This window comes from Carassius auratus, chromosome 30 (genome assembly GCF_003368295.1).
Source record: "Carassius auratus strain Wakin chromosome 30, ASM336829v1, whole genome shotgun sequence".
NCBI lineage: Eukaryota > Metazoa > Chordata > Actinopteri > Cypriniformes > Cyprinidae > Carassius > Carassius auratus.
In genome coordinates, this window is record NC_039272.1 from 969322 (window position 1) to 994168 (window position 24847).

Here is a 24847-nt window from a genome sequence, read left to right on the forward strand (position 1 = left end):
CATTCAGTGCTCTAGTGCTGAGTTGTGTGGTTTGTATCTTGCGGCGACAGTATTTAGAAATGCAAAGCTTAACAAAGGTTGTCCTTTCTTTTTCTCAACTAGTTTCTCAAGACTCCAGACATAGAGCTTCAGACAATATCTAGTGGAGGAACAAAGGTAACAGAAAATTAAACTTTTTTCATTTGAACAATGTATCGATGCAAAGCCCAATCTTTCATAAACTTAAATTATGTCATTCTTTTAGCTTAGTCACTCTCTTACACACCGATCCGTCAAACACTCTTAAAAATAAAAAGTTATTTATTGGAACTGATTTGGAGAAATGTAGCATTGCATCACATGCTCACCAATGGATGCTCTGGAGTGAATGGGTGCCGTCAGAATGAGAGTCCAAACAGCTGATAAAAACATCACAATAATCCAGAAGTAATCCACACTACTCCAGTGAAAAGCTCAGTGTTTGTAAAAAACAACAACAAGAAGATATTATATTTTAAATATGCACAGACCAAGCACCATTTATTAGCTATATCTATCCTGATTCAAATGAGATTACTTTATTTTTTATTTTTTGGGAGATTGAAATGTTATGGATAGAGGACTGCCAAAGGAACAGTTTAAAATTAAAGACCTATTAATGTTAGATTTGTTTATTACAGACAACCATCTTTTCACTTTTCAAGATGTTAATTGATTCACTGGAATCATGTGAATCACATGTGGATTATTGAGATGTTTTTTATCAGCTGTTTGGAGTCTCGTTCTGACGGCACCCATTCACTGCAAAGCATCAGTTGGTAAATTTTTAGGCTGAAGTGCTGAACTATTCAAATAAAATAATCTTCATTTTAAATATTTTAAGAATTGTGCATAGAAAGGCTCACAAAATTGTTATTCTGTGGCATTTCTACAAAACTCCTTTTGTAACCTTTGTTTTTTACAGTGTACTTTTTTCCATTTCCAATGCATAACTTATAATGGGTTTCGAACGTTGTCTCACCTCGACTTTGCTAAATAAATGTCACCTTTCATAATTATTGCTTGTGATGTCATCGATCCTACAATATAAATCAACACAGATACTGAGTTTCACATCAGTTAAATCATACAACACTGTACAAAAGAAAAGAAAACTTGTTTTTATTGTTTCGATCTTCCTGGATTATCATATTCTGAGTATTTTACAACGTGTTTCTACAACAAGACCTTAACATTATATCCATATCTTAATTTATTTAAAATCAAATATTTTGTACATGCTTAGGGAGGAACATTCCCTGGTCTGATGGCATAAGGATGGAGAAAGGCACATGAGTTCTTGAGTGAACACATGGTTTTGTTGTGCATTAGCAATTAAGTCTGTAAATCAAGAAAAGATAAAGAGCTGAAACTATTGTGTCAAATTAAAGTCTATACTATTTTTTGTACCCAAAAAATACCCAAGTTTCAACATGGATCTTCAATTATCCAAAGCAATTCACAGCCTGAAGAAATAAGTGTTGAAATGGCAATTGATAAGAAGTAAAACTCAAGACATTGCTCAGAGGGGTTTGCAACTTTTCGCTTTCTCTCTTCTTTGTTTATCCGCAACTCTTTTGAATATTTCTCTTGATATTTCACCAAGACAGCTCATCCGAATTCCACTCGGGAACACAAGTACGCTGCAGTAAACCGCGAGTCTGTACAGTCCCGTGATGACGGCATTCAGCTTCATCCGCTCACTCAACAGTAAAAGCGTCCAAAGATAATATTTCACCTGTAGACGTCTATATCGAAAGCTTTTCACCCTGAAAGAAGTTCTTCTGGTCTGTCTCAACCCCAGACTCTGGGTTTGTGTCTATGGCTGCTCTCCAGCTCAGGAAGGTTGTTTTTCGGGTTGGATGTTCCTCAGTGTCTGGGGTGTTTTATCCAGTTCCGAATCATCCATTTCTGTCCTGAGCAGCGCTGGACGACCAGCCGCAGGCCAAAGTTTGCATCTTTTGACATTTCGACCTCCAAACAGCGTCCTGTGTCTCGACTTATGATGGGTCCATTCTAAGAAATAATTAAGATCAATTATAAATACACTTGGCATCACACACTACCTAGAAATGTTTGGGGCCTATAAGTACTGAGTAATATTAATTAAATGCAAGTACTTACTTAGGGTTATGTTTAGGATGGGTGTTTGGTTTAGGGTTAGTTGCATGTAATTATGCATAAATTACTGTTATTATAATACTGAGTACATGGCAAGGCAAGGTAAGTTTATTTATATAGCACATTTCTTTCACAATGGTATTTCAAAGTGCTTTACATAAAAATCCTGAAGAAAAATAATTAAAAAAAATAAAACAATATAAAAACTTTGAAAATGATTTAAAAAATGCTTATTTAAAATGAATTTAAAACATTTAAAAATATAAAATGACATTTAAAAATATAAAGTTTTTTTTACTAATTCAATTATTCAATATGTATTAGTTTATGCATTAAGTGATAGTAAAACATACAAAATTTTACAAAACATTTATATTTTCTATCAAATAAATCTGATTCTTTGGAACTTTATATATAAGAATCTCCCAAAAATATACATTATATCACAGTATTTTTGTTTTGATCAAATAACAGTAGCCTTGCTAAGCAAAAAAAAAAAAATTACACAAATCTTACAGACCCAAATACTGTTGTACATACATAAAATATATCTTAAGGGTGCTTTTTTTTAAAGAAAAGAATCCAATTGAAAATATCTGATGTTTATTTTAAAGTAATAGTATCTCAAGTGGAGGATCAAATATTAATATGAAGCGTTTAGCGATCTAATAAATAAATTGTTTAGCTTGAGTGCATTCACTTACCTGAGTAAAATCCCAGAGCCTCTGGGAGGACCTGGTGACAGCATCACATTTTTTCAAGCTTGGAGTCCTTCCTCTTCCATCATCCACCAGGCATTTTGTGTCAGGCAGAAACGTAGTCGACCCCAGGGGTCCTAACTGCAATAAGCCCTCAGTGGTATACCTCGCCAGCTGAAATAAAACACCAAGTTACAATGTGAGAAAAAGAAATGTGTGATATATAAAATGAAATGGAAGGTCCTAGAAATGCAGCTTAAAGGCATAGTCCTGCCATAGATGAAAATGCCATTATGATTTTCACACCCTCATAATGTTGTTCCACCTTTATGACTTTCTTTATTCTGTGAAACACAAAGAATGTATTTAGAAAAATGCTTTTAAAATACTTTGAAGAGTGTCTTTTGGTTCATATAATAAATGTCAGTGCAGTCCAATGTTGTTTTGGATGCCAGTGGCTTTAATTAAATGGACAAAAACAGGCGTTTTTTTTTTTTAAATGTGTGCTTCTGAGCAAAATCCAGTTCATAATCCATAATAACAGTAAAATAGATAAATAAATATTAATAATGCCCTATTGTCCTTTCATATCGCAATCCAACAACAACTTTGTTAAGAACTGTTCTGAATGGTTTTCACTTGTAAAAGTTCTTTGGTCTGTGCATATTTCTCTCCCGATTCAGACAACTTTTTCACTGGAGAAATCTTTATTATGGATATAGAGAAGTTGCCATTACTTAAACTATGAATTTGTATATTATACAATGTTAATTGATTGGGATAGGGGTGCTGTGGATTACTAGTGGAAGTTTTTATCAGCTGTTTATCAGCCTCATTCTGACGGCACCCATTCACTGCAGAGCATCCATTGCTGAGCGAGTGACGTAATGCTACATTTCTCCAAATCTGATGAAGAAACAAACTCATCCACATCCTTGATATCCTAAATTTCCAGTAAATTTTATTTGATAAAAAAAAAAAAATGGTGAACTATTCCTTTAAGAACACTCCAACAGATAAAAGCAGTATTTAGCTGTATGATTAAGAGCACCACGACACTGTACATAAACTATCGAGAGAGATGCAAGTCTAGATAGCAGCTATCGATTACAGTAAGTACATGGCACTGAATAACACAGGTCAATAATTCAGCTGAAAGTCAATCTCTTAGATATCAGATCCCAAGGTCGGCACATCACAATGAAGTACAAGCTGACATTCAATGAAAATCCAGCTCTCTCTATTGAGTAAAGTTAATCTATAGAACAGAGGGTAATTGCCCAGGCACCAAGGTGAAAACAGCCGGAGGACAATAGCATGAGCTCATCTTCATGTGTACTGTAACGTGATTCCTGAGCTTTCATAGAGGCCATGCATTCAGTAAGATGACGTACCACACAGACACGCTCACAGAGGACAAAGAAAGGATTTTTCAGTAAAACAACGACAAGTAGGAACACTGTTTCAATGCATTGCAATCAAACGGAATAAAAACTGATTTTTTTTTAATATTCATGCATATTATAAGAGTTCTTCAACCTTGCACAGCAATTAACACAAAACACTGTGCATTGAATTTGCAAGGCTATAACCAGTTTTTGTAATATTAATTTAAATAAATAAATATATGAAAATAAATCAATGTAATGGAAATGACACAGTGGCCATGAATTATTCCTGCTTAGCTGTATCATGTAAAACCAGCTTTTACTGTAATTTGACGATACAGTGGGAATATACTTCAATTGCTTTATTTCCCTTAGGCCTGGATTATAGACTAAGACTGTCATTCCCCTACAAGATTTAGGAGGGAGGACGAGAGACTGTATTTTAAATTGTTCAAAGGATCATGCCTCTATTGTGTATGAATGACAAGGAAAAGGTCAAATCACGATGTCAAAGGTCACAGGAGAACTGTTTGATAAATCCACATCCATTTAATCCGAATGAATAAAAATGTCAGATGCCAAAGTCACATAAACTAATGACTAATAACAACTGTATTGCAAGGGCGACTTTTAGAAAGGAAACTTAGATACAATCTACAAGTAATTTCAACCAGAGCTGCTCTCTGTCTCCAGGCAATGATGCAATGCACCACCGATGTGAAATAAGTGCACACTGAGGTTGACAACATGTGCTTCAATAACAAATCTAATTTAATTCTCACAATTCACATCAATATGCACATGTGATTTTATTTTATTTTTTCCCCAGACCGCTGCATATGTCAATCTTGATAGGGTCATTTATCTTTGCGAACGTGGCATACTCCTGGCTCCCAGTCCTTGCATTTGCAAGTAACAAGATTTCTGCTGTCTGCTCGGGATACAAATTTAATGTAAATGCAATGATGTAACCACAAGAAGATTGAGAACAAGATTGAGAGGCGTTTTATCTATGTGTGTGTGTGTGTGTGTGTGTTTCTATTGAAATACTGAAATATATTTGTTTTTTCTTGTAATGCTGAAGTTTAATTTTCAGCATCATTACTCCATCCTTCAGGAATAACCCTTATCTATTGATTTGGTGATCATTAAATATGTATTATTATTAATATATTTGTAGATACAGTGGCACATTTTTTTCAATATTCTTTGCTAAATAGAAAGTTAAAATTTATGTATTATGTAAAATGTATTATTCTCGCTGTAGTATTGTTGTCGTGGAGATGCTCTGTGTTTCCAAATATGGTAAGGGGCGTAACCTTTCCATCACACACTTGAGGATTTCAGCCAATCAGAATGCACTGGATAGCTGGCCAATCAAAGCACTCCGTGCTTTTCAGAACAATGAGCTTTGTTAAAATTCAGAAAGGAAGGGAGAGAGGAACATCAATAATGTATGGTATGTTGAAAATAATTATTTTTATAAAACACACACTAACCTGAGATGACATCCCATGACATGGGTAGAGAATAGCCCTGTCATCCTCCTCTGACCCCTGATCAAGGCAATATCCACTGGCTTTACTGTTTCGCACCTAAAAAATAGGTAAACATGAGTAAACACAGGCAGGCAAATCACGACGCATGAAGAGTGAGCACACTGTGTACTTTCAAGTTGCCCAGTTTAGCTTATAGCATTAGTGCTGCTCTGAATGTCGAACATAAATGCATGCACACATGCTTCGTCAAATCCATTTGAGAGATGACAACATTGACCATCCATAAAACCTAATACAGGACAGAGGATGAGATATGTGGAATCTGTGGTCTAACAGGCATATTTTCAGAGACAAACTACTCCAACATAGCTATAGATTTTCCGCCCCTGCAGTTACAGAGATCAATGTAGAAATGCAGGCCTCGTTTTTTTTCCTTCAACAAATACAAAATACTGTAAAATTCCTCTTCTACTGAGATTAAGGCATGTTAAATCCTAACACACACACACACACACACACACACACACACACACACACACACACACACACACACACTCATCCCTCCTACCTACACGCTCCAAAGTTAATAAGGGCCTCATTAAATCTCATTATGAGGAAATTGGAGATAATCCCAATGCTTGCTACACTGTTGCTATGGAAACCAATTATCTTTACCTTTCTCCTGTAACTGCAGTTTTTACCGTTCGGTACAAAAATACAAACTGCAGTGCTTAAATAATGAAATCACATGGAAATTACTATATACTCAAGAAAAAAGTTTTCCTTGGTGACCTTAGCAAGAATCAGAAAATAAATTCACCTTCAATTTAGCACTTGAAGTTTTATTAAATTAACCATTATATACATGCACACACACACACACACACACACACACACATAGAAAGTAGATATATGCAATGCACTTAAGATCTTTAGAAAGCTGTTAAAGTGAATGATTACTTTAATATCTGCCAAAAACCTGTAACAGAATGATAGATTCTTCACAGGATTATAGAGACATTAAACTAACAGCGTGTGAAAGTACATGCCTTTCTATGAAAGGTTTTGTTGGTTTAAAAGGTGCATAAGGGATTGGTTTGTCTTTATTACCTCTCCGTAAGTGATGGTATTGTTGTAAATTCTCATCTCGGGATAGACATGCTCAAGGTACCAGCGAAAGTTCCTGCAGTTCATTTTCTTCCTCAGTGCTACACGCTCTGACACGTCTCCAAAATCCACTCCTGGGTTCTGGAACGACAGAAACAGACTGTTAGTTGTCATTTGGCAGACACCGTTTTATGCAAAACAATTCAAATACATTAATTACAGGAGCAGCTCTTCTGGGATTCTGGATTAACAAAATACCACAAACCACTTTCTAATAGTTGAATTTTTCTACGTTACTTTGATACAATATTAATATCCATCCATCCATCCATTCATCAATCTATCTATCTATCTATCTATCTATCTATCTATCTATACTAACTAGATAATAATGAGAATATATGAATAGTTCAGATGCAAAACCCTCTAAATGCCATCTGAAATTTTCATCTTAAATTTGAATTTTTATCATGCTCCTATGTTTAGGTTCAGTAATTTCAATCTAATTGCAATGTATAGGCCCTTTTCTATGCAATTAAAGTGAAATAACTGAGCGTAAATATAGCGGCCTGATAAAAATGCTTATTTTATAAGACAATTTTAGACGACATTTAGAGGCTTTTGCATCTGAACTCTTCATATATACATATAAATATGAAAATTAAAGTTAAATCAACTACCCCGAATGTTGTTGGGACTTATAGCCACATTAATAATAAAGGGTGTTACGAATTTAGCCTGCTAGAACTGTTCATTTAGTAATTTAGTGGGATTACATTCCCACAACCTCCTGTTAACTTAACAGACCGTTCAAGCTATTTATATACAGTTATGTAGCTTAGGACAGTTTGTACTTCGTATTAGTTATTTTGAATTCCATATTCACCATGTTCTGTCATCAGACCATCGCTCATAAACAAAATAACTCTAATCCGTCTCAAATTTGTGAGTGAGAGCTGTGTGCTTGCATTTATGTCAGTCATGGGAGACTGCAATTGTTCTTTCATTAGGAGCCGCTAACATGCTAATCATCTGTTTAATTACCAGCGCTAGCGAGTGGGCTCAAGTAAGCATGGAGAAGTGCTCAGTGGATTGAAGCAAAGAACTTCTGATGGTATTCAGAAACTCTCTGCTAACACGCTCAGAATCTAAAAGGCAGTGTCTGATGCTCAGCGCTAGTGCTAATAGGAGTTGGGTTGCCAACCATCCTAATATACAAAAACATGTCTTTCAGGGAACAGAATTATGCTCAGTGAATACAGAATGCAGTTTGTAGAGACTTACGCCCAAACAGTTGAGAACACTTCTGTATTTATCCATATTTTTCATTGGGGTTGATAAAATGTCTAAACAAAGCATTTCCAATGAGAGCTTGTTCAACTTGAAATATTTATATACAGCCACAGTCTCTAATGTTTTATTTTGTCTGTGTAGAAGCTAAACTGATTTGTGTTTAATGATGTTTAGCAATTTATTATGACATTAAAATGAATGTGCAATGAAGTCATGTCAGCAAGCAAAAAATAAAAATAATTATAATAACTGTCATTGTATTTCACATGTACTGTAGCACTTAATTCAGTCATTTTATAAACATTTATAGCTGCACGTATACTGGGAGTATGAATACTGAAACAATTTTAGCTCATTAATTGCTACTGATAAAAAAATAAATAAATTGCAAAGACATTTTTTAAGTAGAAAACTGAATATACTCCAATATTATTTGAAAAATCATTTTTACAGTGCACAGCATCCCAGTTGCTAAAATAAAACAAAATAAAATAAAATATGTTATCGTTATTATCAATACCTTTAATTAATAAGATGACTAATATAACTATTTGACAAATAATGGGCAGTATTTAAGGACATATTCATGTAGAATAGATTTGAAGTGGAGAAGAATTAACTTAATTTTCTGCATAAATCTACCTTTTTGATATGCAACAGTAATATTGTCAGTCTAAAGCATTACTTTTGCAGTTATGTCAGTGTTTTGCTTCATAAGTAAACATCACTATCATTACTGAGCACTGCAAGACCAGTAACAAGCACAGTGAATGGTGCATTTGTAGTAGCACATGTGTAATTGAACACTACTGCTTTATGAATAACTATTAATAATGTATACTTGGCCATTATGAACTTGTTTTGCATTTTAAAACTGCGTGGAGATATATTTTTCAAGTGGTGAAGTATCTCATTCCATTTATTGACCAAGGCCATTCTGGAAACACTTCAGTGCAATTAAGTCTTTTAATAACTTAAGTGCTGGCTTTGGATGAATTATCCTTTCAATGCGCTGCAATTCATTTTAGAAAGAAAATAAGCTTCATGTTTACATACCAAGATTCTTAAAATGAAATGCATATTTTATTAATAATAATGCTCGATAAGGCAAGATACAAGAGTTCCCTTTATATAAAAAAAAAATCGAACTAATGTAAAGCATAACGCATTTGCAGCATATCTTCTGTAAAGACTATAACTGCGGGAATTGTTCGGTGATGGTGACAGTAATACTCGTTCTGACATTAATACTTGTCCTCGTTCTGTGTATTGTGCCTCGCACAGAATACACGCAAGTAAATTAATCTGGACAAAATTGATCACAGCAATCACTTTCCATTAACTATTGGCTGTGTAGACTCAAATGAGGTTTGGTGATGGCTAAAACTTGGACTCACATTCATGGGGATATTCCAGGCCATGTAGACGTGGGACTTAAACTCATCCATCCAAACTTCTGCTGCCCGCAGCGCGTTCCTCTTGGCATAGTAGTCAATGTCGTTGTTGTACGGTTTCTTTGTGCGTTCGATGTGAGCTACTCGTGCACACGGGAGAACCTCCATACTGCCACCACACTGCCACACCTGCACACAGAGGCGGTAAATAACAGGTAAATCTAAAACAGTAAAAACATTTTTTTTTTACATATTTTATGAACAACAACTTCTTATGAAAGCACATTTACAACAGCAAATTACAAATAAATAATTTACAATTGTGATTTTTTTTTTCCTCACGGTTCTAGAAAAAGATTTGCGAGATCTGAAGTCAGAATAGCTAAATATTGAAGCCTGTTTCCGTCACTGAACAAAAAATTGAATATATAACTGCGACTTTGTATCTAAAAAATTCTGACTTTTCTTCTCATAATTGCGTGATATAAACTCGCAATACTGAGAAATAAAGTCAGAACCACGAGATATAACCTTACAATTCTGACTTTTTTTTTTCACAAAATTGCGATCTTTAGAAATTCTGAGAACATCGTATTTTTCCCTTCCTCAAAATTGGATTTTAACTCACAATTGCGAGTTTATATAATGCAATTCTGACTTTATAACTCGCAAGTTTTGCATCTAACAATTCTGACTTTTCTTCTCGTAATTGCAATAAACAAACGTGCAATTCTGATTTTTTTTCACAAAATTGCGAGTTTACATCTCACCATTTTGACTCTTTTTCTTGCAAATGCGAGTTTATATTACACAATTCTCAATTTTTTTTCTTGCAGTTCTGACTTTGACATGCAATTGTGAGTTTATATCACACGTTTTTTTTTTAAGTCATAATTGTGAGATATAAACTCGTAATTCTGAGAACATTCTTTTTCTCCCTTCCTCAAAATTCAACTTTATATCACGCAATTCTGACTTTATATCTTGCAATTCTGACTTTATAACTCACACTTGTGATTTTATATCTTACAATTCTATGGAAAAGAAAGTCTGAATTGTGAGTTAAAAGGCACAATAAACTTTTTTTTTTTTTTTTTGTAGGCCTATTCATATCAAGATGCTAATTTGCTATTCTGAGAAAAAAGTCTGGATAGTGATTGAGCACAAACCTCCCGCTCTCTCTCGTGAAGCCAACAAGGAAGTGACTAAAACTGTAATTCATCGACTGGCCACTTGAGGCTGGCTGCAAAAGGGAGTCAATCCCATAGACTCCCATGCTTACAGCCTGGTGCCAAAAATGATTTTGGTCTGTATAGCTAATTTTACCCTTCATGACAACTGTGAGGGGGGTGTTTTTTGATAACTCATCCGTTTAAATTATATTATGCCTTACATTTCTGCATAATTAAGGGCGTGGCCACTTGGGTGACAGGATTGCTGTTGTTGACATTGCAGTCACGCTAGGTGGGCGTGGCTTCAGCAACCAACTCCCGCCTTTTTTTTTGCACATTTTCGATTGTCCAGGAGAGTCACGCGGTGATGGCTTGCCAAGAAGGCGAAGGCCCGCTCTGCACACTTTGAGTTACAAAAATGCTCTTCAGGAGTCTACGGGTGACGTCACGTACACTACGTCCATGATTTTATACAGTCTATGATTGTGACCTTTTTTATTTTTTTATTCTTCAGCAGACTTTTTTCTCACAAATGCGACTTTATCTCTCACAATTCAGACTTTTCTGCTTAGAGTTACGAGGTATAAACTTAGAATTGTGAGAAAAAAGTCAGAATCGTGATATGAAAATAGCAGTTACCATTATTATTTTCATTAAATTTTTTATCCTGCGCTGGAAACAAGCTTCCATAGGTTCTAGTGTGTGCAAAAGCGATGCTAAGGTGTCCATCATTAAATAATACAGGTAGTTAAATATAATTTCTCGCTATGCTGACTGTCCTGACAGTGAGAGTAAGCATTTAACTATAACAAAATGATGTGTAATTTACAACATATTGAAAAAAATTACAAAGTCAAATGTTTTGCCATCTAAATATTCTCAAAGCTCAAAAAATGAACTGCTTTTTATTTAGGGCAGCTCATCTCGCCTGTTGAGGTTTGCCCCCTTCATAATAGAAAGTGTGTGAGCGAGCCTGATAAAGCAATTAAGTGTTAAGGGCCATTAGTTTGTGCTGAGATGAGAGAAACAGGGGATGATGAATGAATGTGTGGAAGAACGAGTGCAAATATAAAACATCTACCCCTGAGACCCACCACCAGTCACACTATTATGCTGACTCTGTGTGTCTGCCTCCACATCATAGAAATATGAAAAAACAGACAGTGAATGTATTTATGCCATTATGAGGCAGAGCCAGCCTGCTGCTGATGACAGGGGCACAGGAAAGTTCAACCAAACTGCTGGAGAACAGATACAGAAGGTCTACTGACCTGAAAGGCTAGAGACTAACAAATGAACATATGTATATTAATAATCGGCTATTAACATTACAGGTGGATAACTTTGAAAAGATAATGTATGTAACTGGATATGACATACTTGAAAGAACCACTACTAGATTCGAAAGGAGTACATTTTAGCACTAAACTGAAGATTCTTGCACCAAAAAGTGATCATTTAGTTTTACATGATCATTTTTTACCCTCTCTTTTAACAGCTTTGAGAGTTACATATGTACTATAAATTTCGTCTCATTAAAAAAAACAAATGCTTCTATTTAGCAAGGATGCATTACAGTACAATGATCAAAAGTGACAGTAAAGACTTTTTTAAAGCATTATTACAAAACATTTCTATTTGCAAATTTTTGGAACTTTCTATTAAACGCACGCACGCACACAAACCTTAGCAGCATAACTTTTGTTTTCAACACTTATAGTAATGATGTTTTTAAATGTTATGCCAAATCATATTAGAATGATTTCTGAAGGATCACATGACACGTTTTAATCGTTAAAACCATTATAGTAATAATTGCAATTTAAAATATGTTAAAACAGAAAACAGTTATTTTAGATTGCAATAATATTTTTTTATACAATTTGATCAAACAAATCCAGCCTTGGTGAGCGAAAGCGACTTTTTTCATAAACATTAAAAAAATTACAGAACCCAAACTTCTGAACGGTGACAAGTGACAAACATCTTCTATTAATATAAATATAATATCCGTGATTCAGTCTAATTCTGAATACTCTGCTTTTTGAAACCAGATGGTGTTGAAAACAGGGACACCAAATTAATATTTTACATTAAAAGAAGCTAATACAAGGAGAACTCAGAAGCACAAACACACGTAGGAAATAACGAAAAACGTGGGACACCTAGAATGAATCAAGACAGGAAATAGGAGTAAAATAATAAAGATGATCTTCAAGTGCATTGTGCATCCTTGGTGGCTTTATACTTGAGAGCAACGAGCAGAAGTGCATACATCTTCGCTTTGAGAGCTAGCGGTCTTCTGTCGTCCACTAACCGTGACATTAATGGAACTAGCTATGCATTCACTGACTTTCATTAGCTGTGAAAATACTTTCAACTTCAGCACCACTGATCCATAGAGCAACCTTGGTGTACAGAATCAATCTCAGAGCAGTAGAGTTCTGCTATGGCCTCACATGCTGCAGGTCTGCTTTTCCCTGCTCTCTCACTCTACAGTGAATACTCCATTGTGTGCTTTGTTCAAGCTCAATAAAAGCCTACTTTCAGTCACAGAACAGACAAAAGACAACAAATTAACTTGTCAGCCCTCTGTGTTTGGATTAGAGTTGAGTAAAGAGACTGCCCACTCTCTGAGAAAGAAACGGTGTTAAACACCACAGAGCTAGTGTTACAAAGACAATAAAAACCCAAAACCTATTGCACACTATCGCTAAGTTCAGAGTTTGCATTGCTTTTGGCTGTATAAAATCTGTAAAGTGAGGTTTTATAGGCCTTTATAGACAAAAAGCCACTGCAACTTCCTGTTTCAGCAGGAAATACATTAATACAGGAAATTAATTACACATTATGCATTGGTTATCTTGCCAGCAGCATGATCAAATATTTAATATTCAGCTTGGCATGTAAAAAAATATATTATTGAAGTATGTTTTACAAGAAAATACTTTTACATGTTTAATTATTTGTTATTTGCCATTCCTTTGTAGCTATTTGGATAATTTATTAGCAATTTCTATGTGAATAGAGTTTCAAAGGAGTTTTCAATGAGTTTAAAGAGAGTAATTGTAATGCTTTTCAGTAGCCTCATTAATATCCTGCAACTACCTGTGCTTTTACGCTTTTTTCTGAATGTCTGCATATCACAGAATAAATCTGAATGCATTGAGACAAAATATATTTCATTGGCCCTTATTTCCATATATGCAGGATGTCCTCTATAAAAATAGTCTCTGTCACTGTTAAGATTTGACCTTCTTTGCGTGGAAGCAGGGAGTGAGATGTTTCTGCACATCTTTCAGCAGGTTTCTTTCATAACATTATTAAAACAAATCATTCTCTCTCCGGACTCTGGAGCCGTGTTGATGAAATGATGATTGTTGAAGAGCACCGACAGAAACACATTTACCTCACGCTAAGAGGGAGGTCATTACTGACTTTTTTCCACCTTTTTTTCCTCCCTGATGTAATTAAGCAGTCTGGAGGAGAGCCATCAAGGTCAAAAACTCTTGGTGAACAACTTCAAGGAGCACACTCTGACTCAAACTTTTCTGATCATTATTGGGCATAATCAATAAATCCTGTCAAAATCAAACACAGTGCTGTCCAAAGCCCTCAGATGAATTTTGTACAGTGTGTCATAAAATATGTTGCAAAGTCTGTTTTGACTTTTACTCAAGATTTCATGGGTGTCATATCAAACAATTTAGCAAGCAACAATGAATTTTCTCCTTTGAGAGACAATATCTTTATTTATCATGGATTTTTTTTGATTAACAGCTTTGAAGATTTTTTATTGGATGATAGCTATGTTATAAGCTGCAAATTAGATATTTAAAAAAAAAAAAAAAAAAAAAACATATGACCTGCTCTTTAAAGACATTATTTGAAATTATTATTATTATTATTTGTATCAATGATTGTATGGCTCTTTATATCTTTACTTCCGTACTTTTCATAAATTGAATCCATGCTGGATTACAGTATTAATTTATTTGATTAATTGCAGTGTGTTAGAATGCAAAGGGAAAAATACTAAACTTGAAAACTTAATTAAATCATTGCACCATTGTTGTTTGTTATATTTCTTGTTTACAAACCATCTGCAATCTAGTTTAATCAGGCTTCTCCACAGTCTGCAGTAGCTATCAGATCCGACCTCTAAGACTCGCAATTGTGGTGAGCAAAATTCGCTCAGTACAGATTTTGTGGGTGCGTTTACTGTTACACGATTTGCATAATTCCTTTAGTGAACTGGGTGCTAAAACAATGCAAACAGTGCATGCAAATGAATGGTGCTATCAGCGTGTGCAATTCATTCACTCCTCCCTCTCTTACTCTTAATCAAGCATGTTTGGCCAGTGTTAGACTGACGTACTTTCATTTGTTTTTAAAAAGTTACATCATCTCATCCTCTGAGTCACTCTGAGAAAACTCTCCTCCTCTCTCGCTCCCTGAGCATTATATTCTCTCTCTCACTCTCGTTCCCATTCTTCCTATGACAGGGAGCAGACAAAGCTTTGCCATCTATTATTTTAATCACGTTAATTATACCAGACGGTTTTATGTGATGTACGGTTCAGATCAAGCGCTGGCTAATTTAATTGGACCCTCTTGCCAGCCTGTGCTCTCCAAGTCATATTTCAATGATCAGACGCAATTGATGATCATTGAAATGATAAAAATAGCAATAAAAGGCCATGACTTAATGCTGTCACACTGGCGGGTAGATAAAAGTGCCACGGTAATTCATACGGAGATTTAAAAAAAACGAATCTGACATCCCGTCTCATTAACGCTCATTAAGTTTTACCTGTAGAAACGCTGCCGAAGGTTCAGTGCTGAATCCTCTAACAAACATTAACACGGTGACTTGCTGCCAATATATTATTGCAATTATTACAGTAAAACTGTGGGAACTGGAAAAAATAATTAGTGTCTTCCAAAAAGCAGTAAACTTTTGTAAACTTATGTTATATTACTTAGATGAACAAGTACGCACACACACATGGACACATGCATGCACGCACGCACGCACGCACACACACACACACACACACACACACACACACACACACACACACACACACACAGGTTTAGATGTTTTATGAAGACGTGCCAATGGCTCAACATGTCAACATGCCAAAACCAATGGTGCAATGGCTTTTATTCTGTACAAATTTAATTGTATATATATATACATATATATATTATAAAAAAAATGACTAAAGCACAAGCGCATAACAACATTTATAAAAAAACAGAAAATATATTAAAAAAATGAATTAAAATATTGCTAAATACTATAATAGTATAGAAATAAACTACAATTAAAATTTCTACATATCATTACACAACATTCAAATGAGATGCTTGAGTTTATACTATTATAGACAGGATAAAACATGTCTAGCTTTGTCTACTGGACTATGAAAAATAACCCTTGAGCCTGAAAGCATCTGTGAGCCACTCGAATAACGATAATCGACTTTTCCATTGTGGCCTTTGGGGACATTCAAAAAAAATAAATAATAATAATAATTTTTAGATTTCTAATTACATATTCAGTATCCCTCCCAGGATAAGATGCATGGGCCGCATTTCTGCCAGTGAGCTTTACTAAATGAATTATAATTTCCCCTCAGCTGTCGCTAACTGTGTCTGCTGAGGATCTTTAAAATGTTTGGACGAAGTTGCATGGTAACACTAGTTTTTGCAAAGACATGAAGAAGATGAAAATGACTTAGGAAATGGAATCGGATGATGGCACGTACTTATGATAATATTGCATGTTAAAAAAAGCGTACACACATCGGCATTCAAATATGAGTTAATGAGAATCCTTTGAGGTAAATAAAGGTTTATAATCTTTGTTTAAGTGTTCACTTCTATTTACATTACTTGTCTATATGGACAGTAATTCTAAGCCACTAGTAAGAAGGTGGCATGCTGGAGTACTTGGAGTGTAGCAGGAAAAATAATCTTCTCACGCAGAGCATGGGACGTGATGATATATAATGCAATGATGTTTGAAGGTTAATGTAAAGTTTAGGCTCAGGGATGTTAGATCTCATAAATCAAGGCTTGGCTTTAACCTGTCAGGGAAATGCAAGCATGCTAAGGCCCAAACTGCAATATTTAATATTTCACAATATTACTGGGCTCACTGTATTATTGATTAAATAAATGCAGCCTTTGTGAGCACATGAAATTTTCAACTCATTAGAAAAAAAAAACAAGATTTTGAACGATATATCGTACATTTGAAGTTTCCTTTAATGCCCCTTTGAGTTCTGAAGATTGTTACAGTACCACCTTGTAACAAAGCTTTAAAGTGTTCATGGCACACTAAACAATATATGACTATAAAATGTACTATATCTGAAGTATATATGTGTTCGTAGTGTATATGATTGATATATCATGATATCTAATAGCTACACATGAGAACAGTGGCATCCGTTCCAGAAGAAAATGTTTCAAATTCAGCTCATGCTCTTTTCTTTACTTTACAAGCACTTACTTCAAATTCTGACGTTCTTGACATTTGCTCTTTTCCTTTAATATGTGTTTGATAAGCTGGGGTCTCTCCCCCGCCGGTGTCAGATGCAAGGCTAGAGTAGTCAGGCCGTCCCAAGCCTGAAGAACAGCCATCCATTCCTTCCATTTTAACAAATTGTCAAAAATACCGTAGGTGCGTCAACTGAAGCACAAAATTAGTATATCTCTAGGTGCACGTGCACAACGATGGCTAGGTAGTAGAGTACAGCAAGAAGATGTACCAGCACACACACACACACACACACACACACACACATACACACACACTTAACAGCATGATCTGTGGGACGTATCAAAAACCTCATATGAGCCATAACAGAGCCTCCCAGAGCGCCTGCATCTCTCATGTCCTCTCTTCACTAAACACAGAACAGGAGAGGTAAAATGAGTTTGTTCCAGATCCGCTGGCTGAGCTACACTCTAAAAACTGCTGGGTTTGAAAACAACCCAATTTGGGTTATTTTGACAACCCAGCGCTGGGTCAAAAAGGGACGAACCCAGCGCTGGGTTGTTTTAACCCAACCAGTTGGGTTATCATATTTAACCCAGCCTGCTGGGTTGCCTTTTTTATGGTTTAAAATGACTATATTGCAGGGTTTAAAAAAACAGAGCGGGTGTTTTTTATCACTGTATTTCAGAAGGAAAACTACTGTATTTAGAAAATGTTCAATATCATTTCGCATGTGCTTGATAAGGCAGCGTTTGTGAGCTCAGTACCGCTCTGCAGCCGTTACCGGAGAAACCTACCTCTCTCGCTCTTAGCGCCTCCTGCTGGCAGAAAATAAACTCGCAGAGTGCAGCCATGTGGGGAAACAATGCATTTCTACGTTAAAATTAACCCAAATTGAGCTAGGCATAAACCTACAAATGTTGTTCATTTTAAATATCACTTTTACACACAAATAATAATTACCAAAAGGAAAATATTTATTAAAAACAAGAGAAAAGTCAAAAAGTAACATGTTAGAAGAAATGCAGAAAAGGATGGCATTAACAGCTACATAGTTCATAAATAAAGCATTGAACATTTGATGAATATAACTTAAGATCAAATTGGACTTTGTTCAATTGTATATATTGTATAAAAATATACGAAAACACATACAATAAATTTACAATCAGTTAGGTTTTTTTCCAACTATTCTGGCATGACAGTACACAAATAAATCACAACATTAACTTTGATATTATAACATTTAACAGACGCATGTGTGTGTGTGTGTGTGTGAAAGAATGTGAGCAGGTGTATGAATGACAGAGTTTAAACTCTTCTACTAAACAACACAGAAAAAGCATTTAACTTTTTTTTCTTAACAAATTATACACTTACAGTTTGTTTCATAGTCCATGAATACAGATCATGCATCACGGTCAATTTTCATGATCTCTTTAGCATAACTGATGTAATCATGAAGAAACCCCATCAGCACAGCATGTGACATCTTCTACATCATCCAGGGCAGCGTCCTCCTTTAAAACCACCGCTGTTTAGGGGAAAGAAGATTCTCCTCTCTGACCAGGATTCATCCCAGTCACCGCCTGTTCTTCATCAGTGGCCTAAGAGAAACACATTTGAAAAAATTAAACATTTAATTAAACTATCCATTTTCAGGTAGAGGTGTATTCACATCCGTAAGGATAGGTAAATAATTGGTTTTAAAGTTTCAACACTTTGTGCGGTTGTTTAATGTCTCAGTCCACCACAGCGCTCCAGGATGCTATAATGGCAGCACTAGTGTGAGGACATCAGAATCAGAATCAGAATGAGCTTTATTGCCAGGTATGTTTACACATACAAGGAATTTGTTTTCGTGACAGAAGCTCCGCAGTACAACAGAATGACAGCGACAGAACATAAAACACATAATAAAAGAATAAAAAATACAAATATGTAGACAGTGAATGACAATATACAAATGACAATTGTAGGCAGGTATATTACAAAGTGAAGTTATGTATGTACATATATATTGTGTGCAAAATTTAAGTGTATACTAAGTATGTGTGTTAGATAAATAAAGTGTGTGTGTATATAAATATAAAGTGTAGTGTGTTCGCCATTATTGTCAGCTGTTCATAAGATGAATTGCCTGAGGGAAGAAACTGGTCCTGTGTCTGGTCGTTCTAGTGCTCAGTGCTCTGTAGCGTCGACCAGATGGCAACAGTTCAAAGAGGGAGTGTGCTGGATGTGAGGGGTCCAGAGTGATTTTGACAGCCCTTCTTCTCACTCTGGATAAGTACAGTTCTTGAATAGATGGGAGGGTTGTACCAATGATTCGCTCAGCAGTCCGGACTACTCTCTGTAGTCTTCTGAGGTCAGATTTAGAAGCTGAGCTGAACCAGACAGTTACTGAAGTGCAGAGGATGGATTCAATGATGGTGGAGTAGAACTGTTTCAGCAGCTCCTGTGGCAGGTTAAACTTCCTCAGCTGGCGAAGAAAGTACAACCTCTGCTGGGCCTTTTTTACGATGGAGTCAATGTGAATGTCCCACTTCAGGTCCTGAGAGATGGTGGTTCCCAGGAACCTGAATGACTCCACTGCAGTCACAGTGCTGTTCATGATGGTGAGTGGGGGGAGTGCAGGGGGGTTTCTCCTGAAGTCCACGATCATCTCCACTGTTTTGAGGGTGTTAAGCTCCAGGTTGTTGAGACTGCACCAGACAGCCAGCTCTTTTACCTCCTGTCTGTAAGCAGACTCGTCACCGTCCTGAATGAGGCCGATGAGTGTGGTGTCATCTGCAAACTTCAGGAGCTTGACAGAGGGGTCCTTAGATGTGCAATCGTTGGTGTACAGGGAGAAGAGCAGTGGGGAGAGAACGCACCCCTGGGGAGCTCCGGTGCTGATTGTACGGGTGCTGGATGTGTATTTTCCCAGCCTCACTAGCTGCTGCCTGTCTGTCAGGAAGCTGTTGATCCACTGACAGATGGAGGTGGGTACAGAGAGCTGATTTAGTTTGGGCAGGAGGAGGTTTGGGATGATCGTGTTGAAGGCCGAGCTGAAGTCCACAAACAGGATCCTCACATAAGTCCCCGGTCTGTCTAGGTGTTGCAGAACATAATGCAGTCCAATGTTTACTGCATCGTCCACAGACCTGTTTGCTCTGTAGGCAAACTGAAGAGTATCCAGCAAGGGTCCAGTGATGTCCTTCAGGTGGGCCAGCACCAGTTTTTCAAATGACTTCATGACTACAGACGTTAGAGCCACAGGCCTGTAGTCATTTAGTCCTGTAATTTTGGGTTTCTTAGGGATGGGGATGATGGTGGAACGTTTGAGGCATGAGGGGACTTCGCACAGCTCCAGCGATCTGTTGAAGATCTGTGTGAAGATGGGGGCCAGCTGGTCAGCACAGGATTTCAGACAGGCTGGTGTAACACAATCTGGGCCTGGTGCTTTTTTCCTTTTCTGCTTCCGGAAGACCTGGCGCACCGCATCCTCGCTGATCTGAATTGCCGGTGTGGGGGAGAGGGGGGATGCAGGAGGTGAGAATGGTGAGAGTGCTTGATTGGAGAGGTGTTCAGGATGGGTTGCAGGAGCTGTTAATGGTGTGAACGTTTGTTTGGAGAGGCGATATTGCGATATGCGATATTGTTTGAATAAATATTGCTTTCAGAAAGCTTCTTTACTGAAACATTAAAACAGACATGACATTCACATACCTCACAATATTCATGTACATGGAGGGCTGCTCTTCAAACCGTTAGTTCACCAAATAATTAAAATGTTCATAATTTACTCTCCTCATGTTTTTCCAGACTCATACAAAATCTGCAAATTTTTTGGAAAACGTATGAATATATTTAATATTCTCTTTTTGTGTCCTCCATTGCTGGTCTGGGAGACCAGTATTTTATTTTGAACATACATGTTTGCTATCATATAATTTAAGATGTATTCATATATAAATATCAGAATTTACTTCTACAATAACTCTATATTTATGAAGCTTGAAAATACTGATTATCTAAACTATAAATGGATTAACAAATATTATGAGAAACCTAAAAATATATTAATTTATGTTGTAAAGACAGACAAAAGTCTTATAGGTTTGGAATGACTTGAGGGCAAGTAAATTATTTTTTGTGTGAACTTTACCTCTAAGAGCGAAGACCAAGAATAATGACTCTCCAAATCAGACAACTCCAAAGTTGGTTTGAGTTCTGCAATAAAAAACACAGACATCAATGGTCTTAATGAAATGAGCACGTAATCACACTGTTGTTGCATCAAAATGTGAAGTAAACCGGCAGGAGACAACAGAAAAATTTATTTTCTAAAAATAACTTACATAAAATCTCAAAGGAATGATGCTCTCCCATGTCTCTTGCTTTTAACATCTACAAAAACAAAAAACAAACATTATTTTACTCTTAGTAAAAAAAAACAACAACTGATAACATGAAATTATGAAGTTTACTTGCCTTAAACGATCTTTCCCTCTCTTCAGAAGAAGCTGAGAAAACCACCTCCTCACACAAGCAGACTTCTGTGTCCTTAACTCCAGTTAGTTTGAGTTCTGCAAAGAGGGACATCAATGGTTTCAATAAAATATTAACATATACATACATACATACATATATAAAATCACACTGTTTTTGCATCAAAATGTGAAGTTAACAGGCAGGACACAACAGAAACATTAATTTTCTAAAAAAAAAAAAAATAATAATAATAATTTAACTTACATCAGTCTCAAAAGAATGAAGTTATCTTGCCTCTGGATTTCAACATCTAAAAAAAACACACACATTATTTTAGTCTTAGTAAAAATAAAGATAACTTGATGTTATTCTGAAGTTTACTCTCCTTAAACCGTCTGTCCCTCTCTTCAGAAGAACACCTCCTCCTCATCCTCACACAGGTCTGTGACTCCTCACACAAACAGCTTCTGTGTCTTTAACTCTCAGCGCGAGGACAATGAAGATAGGAGCTGGACAAGTCTGAAATATTACATGTAAAACATACTTTTAACAGTTACCACTTCAACAGCCTCAAAATAATTATGCTAGTCCTTACTACACAATGCCGTTTCCTTTAGGAGACAAACATACATTCAGTTTAACCGCGAAAAAAAGACAAATTCACATGAGCGTAACCGTGACCATAACCGTCTGTTAACGCCTCAAAGAGAACAGATAATGTAAAATCTTATGTAAATATGACAAAATACATTCACAGACGTTATATTAAAAGTACATCCTCCGTTCAGTAACGTCACATGAGGCAGTTAAGACCTCCGTGTCCGAGGCGAAAACCGCGTCCGTTTTTTAATATATATATAACGTTAAGCTCCTTTGTTTCCGCCTTTCATAAAACCTTCCGCCTTTCATACAACCGGGTAAACAATAAAAGATAACTTTACATTTTAAATATTTAACGTTACTTACCATAGTCTTTCACTCGCTTCTCGCTTCTATCACGCTGAGAAAATGGCGGCTGCTCGCACTGGAGACGTACGATTTTGACGTGACGTGCGTGCTCTCCTTCACGTCCGCGTCCTCAACCCACCCCGCTGGGTTAAAAAAGAGAGTTATTTTCAACCCAAACTTGGGTTAAAACATCCCAAAGTCCTATTCAACGGCCTCAACCCAGCAGTTGGGTTGAAAAAACAACCCAGCGTTTTTTAGAGTGTAAGCCTAATGGAAATTATAAAATTCAATTTAGGCTCAGAGGAGAAAATAAATTCAGAGAGTACAGTGAGGGAAAGATTGGATTTCTGTGCTGTATTATTAATTTTGTCAGCTGTCAAGCATTATCTTCATTATATGAATTTTTGCTAATTTTTCTGTTGTACACCTAAACTTAATTTATTTAACTTTACTTAACTTTTTAAAGTAATGCATGCAAAGAAAACACACAGGCATTCACAGAGAGAAAAAAACAAAACAAAACTTTTTGCTGCTATAATCTTGATTTCTTTATTTTTAATGAGGAAAACAGTTCTGTAGACTACAATATATAAAATACTCTTCTTTCATTGAGAAATGAGTGGCTGCTCTTACTAATGGTTTGTGAGTTTACAGTCGAGTCCAATATAGTTTGCAGTTCCCCATCCTCCTTGAAAAGCTGATTTACTGTATGTTGTGAGAAAATAGGTCTAAAAGGTGCTGCAAAAAGGGTAAAAATCCACAGTGTGCTGAGGAATCTTGTAAAAAATATCGAAAAAGTATCGATAAATCGATGCTCTTTTCAAGATGACCCAAGCTCAAAATTAGCCTTTTTTGCAGCTTCATTTTTTACATTATTTTTTTTTAATGATTTTTGTGTTCAAAAGATTCAGAAAAATTAATCCCACTGAAAACAAATTAGACTAAGTTCCAGCTATCTTTATCCTCCCCAGATGGTTACATCCAATCGGATGTGATGTTAACTTAAAATGCATGAGAAACATTTCAGAGTTTGCTGATCTTCTTGAATATGATCCACGCAGACAGGGGAAGTAGCTCTCAAAATATTTTCCATCTCAGTGTTTCGATTTTCTAAAGCAACTAATAAATGTATTCCCCGGATAACCCAATTAAAGAGAAAAGCTGCACTGATCCATGTGGGTAGACACTAGTTAGTTATGCAAATTAATTCTATCTATCTACATAAAGCAAAGAGAGTCAGATACTCAGTAATCGTGCAGCTTCCCATAGTGCATATCAACATGACAAAATACATGCCTTTGAGTCCATTAAAGCTGCATTCGATTGACCAGAGGGCAAACCAATTGTGAATGTACAATACAACCTCAAGCAAAGATGCTGCTCAGAAAGATTTAAAAGCTTTACAATTCGCCAACATGATCCAAAGGTCATCTTCCTTCTCTCCCTTCACTGGTTTGTTTTGTATTCGCCTTTCAGCATCCATGCGGTATGTGTGCATGTGGGTGAGAAGAGACCGCAGATTAAAAATAAATAAAAAAAGACCCGCTCGCCTGTCTTCATAATGAAAAATTGCTCCCTTTTGGAAGGTTTAAAGCAAGGACAAAAGTCACTGGGGATCTGACGTGCTGCTTTAACCTCGGTTAGGGTTTTGCTTTACATCTGATTCTAGATGAAATCCATCTCATTAAGTCTTATGAATCATTAGAAAAGGTTCTGCAGAATTGGGTCTGTCTTGAGTCCTGATGAAATAGTTTGGCGCCATTAATTTAAAGCAGGGGAAAAAATTGCTATGAAAAGCCCATTTTATTAAAGTACAGTATTCCTTTTTAGTTCTATATCTTTGTAATTGTATATTTAAAAACAATTATGTATTTGATTGAAATGTTAAATTTCATCAATACTAAATATTAAAAAATGTAGGGCCAGTTTTACTAAACAAGACAAATTAGTGCAAAAGCGCAATTCCAAAACAGATGGGAGGGTAAACTTCTGTAGGTGATTTACTAACAACCGTGTAAATTAAAGAACACACATGCAACATCTAATTTACATACTGACCAACGTTATATACCATGCACAGCGCAAATTAGTGTAGTCACAAATAAAGAATAAGAAATAAAGAAACCACTGTACATTGAAAAGATAGAGATGGAGCTGGTATTACGTTACTCATAGTGGAGGGTTTCAAGTTGTCTTTTATTTCTTTAGCAAAGTAAAAAAAAAAA

The 24847-nt window shown here is 36.0% G+C and overlaps 1 protein-coding gene across 1 annotated transcript in view; it reads right to left on the minus strand.

Annotated features, from left to right (window-relative positions):
• Positions 1 to 1118: 1118 nt before the first annotated feature.
• LOC113048763 (polypeptide N-acetylgalactosaminyltransferase 9-like) overlaps positions 1119 to 24847 on the minus strand; it is an 81721-nt gene continuing 57992 nt past the window's right edge. The window contains exons 7-11 of the mRNA XM_026210598.1: positions 9522 to 9707; positions 6835 to 6972; positions 5725 to 5820; positions 2844 to 3011; positions 1119 to 2034 (exon numbers count right to left, since the gene is read on the minus strand). Coding sequence (XP_026066383.1) covers positions 1888 to 2034; positions 2844 to 3011; positions 5725 to 5820; positions 6835 to 6972; positions 9522 to 9707 — 735 coding nt within the window. The 3' untranslated portion in view covers positions 1119 to 1887. The remainder of the gene's footprint in view (positions 2035 to 2843; positions 3012 to 5724; positions 5821 to 6834; positions 6973 to 9521; positions 9708 to 24847) is intronic.